The sequence below is a fragment of the Cebus imitator genome, unplaced genomic scaffold (assembly GCF_001604975.1).
Source record: "Cebus imitator isolate Cc_AM_T3 unplaced genomic scaffold, Cebus_imitator-1.0 Scaffold392, whole genome shotgun sequence".
Lineage (NCBI taxonomy): Eukaryota > Metazoa > Chordata > Mammalia > Primates > Cebidae > Cebus > Cebus imitator.
Genome location: NW_016107707.1, coordinates 1,504,984 through 1,511,222, shown reverse-complemented (window position 1 = coordinate 1,511,222; position 6,239 = coordinate 1,504,984). Strand labels below are relative to the sequence as shown.

Sequence of the window (6,239 nt, the reverse complement as noted above, 5' to 3'; positions counted from 1 at the left end):
CTGAATGGTTTTACCTAGATTTTCTTCTAGGGTTTTTATGGTGTTAGGTCTTATGTTTAAGTCTTTAATCCATCTGGAGTTAATTTTAGTGTAAGGTGTCAGGAAGAGGTCCAGTTTCTGCTTTCTGCACATGGCTAGCCAGCTTTCCCAACACCGTTTATCGAACAGGGAATCCTTTCCCCATTGCTTGTTTTTGACTGGTTTGTCAAAGATCAGATGGTTGTAGATACGTTGTGTTGCCTCCGAGACCTCTGTTCTGTTCCATTGGTCTATATCTCTGTTTTGGTACCAGTACCATGCTGTTTTGATTACTGTAGCCTTGTAGTATAGTTTGAAGTCTGGTAGTGTGATGCCCCCCTGCTTTGTTCTTTTTGCTTAGAATTGACTTGGCTATGCGGGCTCTCTTTTGGTTCCATATGAAGTTTAAGGTGGTTTTTTCCAGTTCAAGGCAGGCATCTTTTAAGAATTTTTATTATTTTTACATTTTAGGTCCGTTTACCATATTTTTTTATATTCCTGATAGATGAAAATTCTTTTTCTTAAGCATAGAAATTTAGGAATGTGCATAATTATATCTGAAGCAACGAACTCATCTTCTTTGAGAACCATGTAGTTTAAAAAGTTTTATTCCACATACTAGAGGCTGATCATCTGCGTGCTATTCCATTTCTTAAATGACAAGTGAAGGTTTCTCCTCCTACATGGTGTGTGGGGCTCCTTAGCTGGTAGAGGAGGGTGGGTTTCCGAGTGAGGACAGCTGCATCCACGTGTCCTGAGCACTCACTGTGGGCCGCAGAGATGCTTATGTGTGGATCATGTGCAAGCCGGTGTGTGCGATGAGGAGGGAGACAGGTGTTGACGGTGGCATTGGGTGGAGCGAACTTAGTGAGACCACTGTCAGCCCGGCTGTCCTAAGAGCGCCGTGGTTGCCTGCCTTGCCATTTGCTCATTTGTGTGTTAACCTGCTAGGACTCAATTTCATAATGTTCACGGACCTCCTCCAGAGCTGAGGGCTCCTTGAGGTATGTAGTACAGTCTTCTGATTTTAAAGACGAGCAAGCAAGGCCCCACGAGGAGAGAAGAGGTGCCCCGGAGTAAGAAAATGCTGGTCTGCATCCTGGGTGTGCATGTCCTTTGTTTTCTGACACAGGGAAGACTACTCAGCATTCCTGAGACTGTTTCCTCCTCTGCAAAGTGGGTTATTGTGTTTCTACCTCATACGGTCACTGTGAAAGGTACAGATGGTGTGTGTGGAGCACTTACTCCAGGACCAGGTGCACAGTAGGTGCTCAGTAAAATTTATTTTTGCCGTGATCCAATCCTGCTGACCAGTGGCCGGTAGTCGTGGCTCTTTGCTCTTTTTTGTTTGTTTAAGATGGGGTCTCGCTGTGTCACCCAGGCTGGTGTGCAGTGGTGCAGTCTCACCTCACAGCAGCCTCTACCTCCAGGGCTCAAGCAAGTGTCCCATCTCAGCTCCTGAGTCACTGGGACTATGGGTGTGCACCACCATGCCTGGCTAATTTTTTTTTTTTATTTTTACATTTTTAGTGGAGATGAGGTCTCATGATACTGGCCAGGCTGCTCTTGGGCACCTGGCCCCAAGAGATCTGCCTGCCTTGACCTCCCAAAGTGCTGGAATTACAGGCGTGAGCCACTGTGCCAGGCCGGCTCTTTGCTTTTTGCTGAAAGTTTCTTTTCCCTCCAGACAAACTTAGCCCAAAGGTGAAGCCAGAAGAAAGGACTGTGTCGCAGAGTGTGACTGCAGGGCCGGCTCGGAGCAAGCTCCACCCCGTCTGCTCTGTCCGTGCAGTGCCTTCCTCCTTTTATCCACGGCCGTGCCCACATGCTGTCACATCAGGTTCTACTCACCGAGACTTAATTAAGTGCCAAAAAGGAGACATACCAAAGTGGAGTGTCTTCGCTTTGCTCTGTGTCGGGTGGAGAGGGCAGCCTGGCTGTGGTGCCCGCTCGCCATGCCCAGCCGGTGAACCTCCGCTCTGGGCACCATGGCTGTGGAGCGGGGATGAATGGCTGCCCTGCCTGCTTCCCGGGGCCACCCTCAGCATTGGACAAGGAAGTGTCCTTAAAATGGATCCTAAACAAAGACTGAAAAGCAGAGAACGAATGGAAGGAATTATGAGAGTTTGGTAGCAACTTATTGGATTTTAGGTATTTATATTTGAAACAAAACAACTCTTAAAAACTTAAACTGCGAAAAGCCGACACATAGTATCACATTTCCTGAAAATGAACCTTGAATCTAGCACACATTATAAATAGAATAATTTTAGTTGGAATTGGAGTTTCAGGTAATGACTGGCAAAGGGAGTTGAGTTCTGTGAGATGGAAGCTGTGAAGAAATGAAGCGAAAGTCCCTTTAGGGGATTAAGAAATGAATAATGCCTGCTAGCATTGAATTTTCCACTCAATCTTGCCACATTCTTTTTGTATTTTTTTAACAGATTTATTGAGGTATAATTTAAATACCATAATTTCAGCCTTTGGAAGTGTATGAGTAAATTATGTTTGCTAGATTTAGAGTTTTGCAGCCATTACCATTTTAGCGCATTTCATCACCCCATAAGGATCCCTGGGACCCATTTCTAGTCAACTCTTGTTGCTTCCCGCAGCCTTGGGCAGCCCTGATCTTTCTGTTTCTCTAAGTTTACTTTTTCTGGAAGTTTACATAGAGGGACTGATCCCATCTGTTGCATCTGGCTTCTTTCCCCAGCATAACTTCTAAGTACCCATCTGCACACAGGCTGTGCCTTCACTACTGGTGGACATTTGGAATATTTCCAGTTTTTGTCTCCTTTGTATAATGTTGTTATTCGCATCGATGCTTTGTGTAGACATGTGTTCATTTCTGCTGGGTGGATTCCTAGTAGAATTGCTGGGCACATTCATAGGGTAAACTTACGCTTAACTTTATAAGAAACTGCCAAACTCCTTTCCACAGTGACTAGATCATTTTACATTCCCACTAGCCATGTATGAAAGCTCCAATTCTCCATGTCTTGGCCTCTTCTCATATTTTGTCTTAGAAATTCCACTTCTGTTTGAATTACAATCAAATAGAAAAGATGCTTTTGTGGTATACAGAAGTCTCAATTATATAAAGTGTTGGACTCTGTACCTTTGGTATAATAGGAGTCTAGCAATTGGGAGGAATTGATTTATGTTGCTGAATGAATGGACCAGTTCCCATGGGAGCATATGGCAAATAATTAATGAGAGTCTGCTGTGGCTTTCCCATAGAACATACTCTGTCTGGCCTTCTGCTGTTTTATCAGGGCCATCTAATTATTTAGGAAATGAAAGCAGCTTCCCTTAGAAGGCGGTTGGTGGGAGCTGTCTGTGTCTGTGGGGTATCCAGGCCTGAAACAGCCAGACCTGTGACTGACTTACCATGTGAATAGATGTGGTGCACAGTGGCAGATACAGACCCCCTCACTTCCATACAGGCCTTCGTGGGTGCCAACTCCCTCGTGGACCGAAACGCAGTCATGTCCTGTGCTTCTTTCCAGATCGTGCACAGAACTCTGGCCGCCATGCTGGGTTCCCTTGCGGCACTGGCAGCGCTGGCCATGATTGGCGACGTGAGTTGTCCCAGTCCCAGTCCCTGGCTCGCCCCTCAGTGTATGTCAGCCCACAGACATTCCAGATTCAGGCTTTCACTGCTGTTTTTCACTGTTGTATATGCCACTTCCATATTTTTGCCCAAGGACTATGCTAGAGGTATGAACTAACAAGCTGCAGCATTTTTCTTCCGTTTTGTTAAACACTCACATCCCGGGGGTATGATTCCTCATTGTGGCTGAGGAAAGGCTCCTTATGGTCATGTTTGCCCAGGGCTGAGGAGCTGGGTGGTGCTGGGGCTGGATCTGAGCGTTGGAACTAGAGGGAGCCCTCCTAGCTGGTACAGAAAGGTGGGAGTTGGTCAGGCTGGGGTCTGTCCTGCAGAGATCAGGAGGCCCCTGGAGAGGTGTGTTTGGGGATGAGGGGGTCCTGTTTGGGTCTGAGCAGGGCCTCTCTGGCAGGGACATGGGGAACAACCATAGGTAAACAACAGAGACCAGTGGCCACTGGGGCTGGGGGCCCTGAGTTGTCTGAGAGGCAGTGCTGGAGCCTAGCTGAGAGTGGGACAGATGGCAGTGCCCGTTCCTGTCATCTGGCCTCAGGTATGGCACTGCAGAGGGCACGTACAGACTCCATTAAGATGGTAACTGGGGGCTCGTCCTTCCATGTACTAGAGGCAGGGGCTAGAAAAAATTGATGACTACGTGCATAGGTTTGACATTATAGACACCCTGGGTCAAGACTGTTTTCCAACAGCTTCAAAGGGTGGATGGTGAGGTTCCCCGAGTGGGTCTGCAGCAGGGTGCAGTGCTTCGTTAGGCTCATCACGGGGATGGTGGCGTACCGGATTAATTGGCAAATGTGTGCTTTGATTGCAGAGACCCAGCCTGACCCATGTGGTGGAGTGGATTGATTTTGAGACGCTGGCCCTGCTGTTTGGCATGGTAATTATAGCTCTCCTGTGGGACTGGGCTCCATGTCTGCAATCACCGGGTTTTCTCTTGCCTCCGCTGCTGAGGGTCCATCATTATATGAAAGAAACAGTGCCCAGGGCTTCCCTGAGAAGTGTCAGCGTGGGGCTCATGAATCTCTCCTGAGGAGGAGTGGAATGGGGCTCTGGTTCATTAGCTGGAGAATTCCAGCCCAAGGCTTGTCTGATGATGAAATCACATTGCCATTTAGAAAAGCTAGCAATTCTTTTGAGTGACTGCCTTTAAAATAAGAAAGCTGGACTATCCCAAATAAATGAACCATGTAGGAGTTTCAGTGGGAGAAGAGTACCTTTCATTATGTGAAGAAGGGAAGGTATCACTCGTAAGTAGTAATCTGGGTGTTTGCTAACTGAGCCTGTTGCCCAGTGGCCACTCTGCTGTGAGGAGTGCCACCAGGTTCACTTGCAGGAACTCCAGGTACACAAATGCGCTAGTGTGGGACACGATCATAACCCAGCTTCGCTAGTGAACAGCAGGGTGGCCCGTGTTCCTGCGCAGACCCCAGACAGCCCAGTGGTCTGCAGGAGGACTTGTCCTCTCTGGGCGAGAAGACTTGCTCTGTGTACAGCTGGGCATCATCGATGCTCATTTTCCTTGCTAACATTTCATCCCTCCCAAGGCTGGCCAACATAATGGAAGCCCAGCTACATGAGGCTTCCATGTGACCTGACCGAAAACCATGTCGCCATCCTCTGTGGACAGGCGGCGTGTGGGGAGGCAGGTCGGTGCTCTAACCGAGGCTTCACAGAGTAACTAATATTTGTGTTGAGACTGAGATGTATGTAGGGGTTGGACATCTGGATAGAAGAGAGGAAGTGTACCAGGTATCCCTGAGATATTCCTTTTTTTTTTTTTTTTTAAAAAAGAATGCTGTATTAGTTTGCTAGGGCTATGTAACAAAGTACCACAGACTGTATGCATTTATTAAATAATATACATTTATTTTCTCATAATTCTCGAGGCTGGAAGTCCACGACCATGGTGTGGGCTGGGTTGGTTTTTCCTGAGCCTCTCCCCTGGGCTTGTAGATGGCACCTTCTCCCTGTGTTTTCACTTTGTCTTCCCTCTGTGTTTCTGAGTCCTGATACCCTCACCCTATAAGGACACAAGTCACACTGAATCAGAGCTCACCCTAATGACCTCATTTTAACTTAATTATTTCCTTCAATGCCCTCACTCCAAATACGGTCCTGTTCCCAGGTACTAGGGGCTAGGACGTGAACATAAGAATTTTTTTGGGACACAGTTCAGCCTATAAAAAGGGCTTCAGCGCTTTTATCTCAGTGGAATTCAGTTCAGTGAGCACTTGTAGGTTCTGTGATGCTGGAACTACAGTGTGCAGGGTCTGTACAACCAGGTTCTTGCCTTTTCTGCTGTATTTCCTGGCAGCCGACCACCCATGGGGCCATTTACCCCCATCCCTGAGTTCTAGTCTCCCTGGGTGGTTCTGTCAGCAAACATGTAAAACACCACATGGGCCTGCACATGTCTGTTTCATGCGTGTTCGTGTGAAGCTCCATTGCTGTGCAAAGCCCCATGCTCCACCGCCAGCTCTCAGTGGCCTTTTGGGCGAGGATGAACATTGTGGTCATTCTGGACACAGTGGAGGTTCACACTGGGTCTATAAATTGTTGGGACATTTTTGGTTTTTTTTTTTTTTTTTTTTTT

At 47.3% G+C, this 6,239-nt stretch overlaps 1 protein-coding gene across 3 annotated transcripts in view; it reads left to right on the top strand.

Moving 5' to 3' along the window:
• OCA2 (OCA2 melanosomal transmembrane protein) overlaps positions 1 to 6,239 on the top strand; it is a 218,243-nt gene that overhangs the window by 63,503 nt on the left and 148,501 nt on the right. For 2 of the 3 annotated variants that reach the window (XM_017508501.2, XM_037731347.1), the window contains exons 9-10: positions 3,528 to 3,599; positions 4,458 to 4,523. The exons of the other annotated variant lie outside the window; for it this stretch is intronic. In XM_017508501.2, the coding sequence (XP_017363990.1) occupies positions 3,528 to 3,599; positions 4,458 to 4,523 (138 nt within the window). The remainder of the gene's footprint in view (positions 1 to 3,527; positions 3,600 to 4,457; positions 4,524 to 6,239) is intronic. 3 annotated transcript variants of the gene reach the window in all.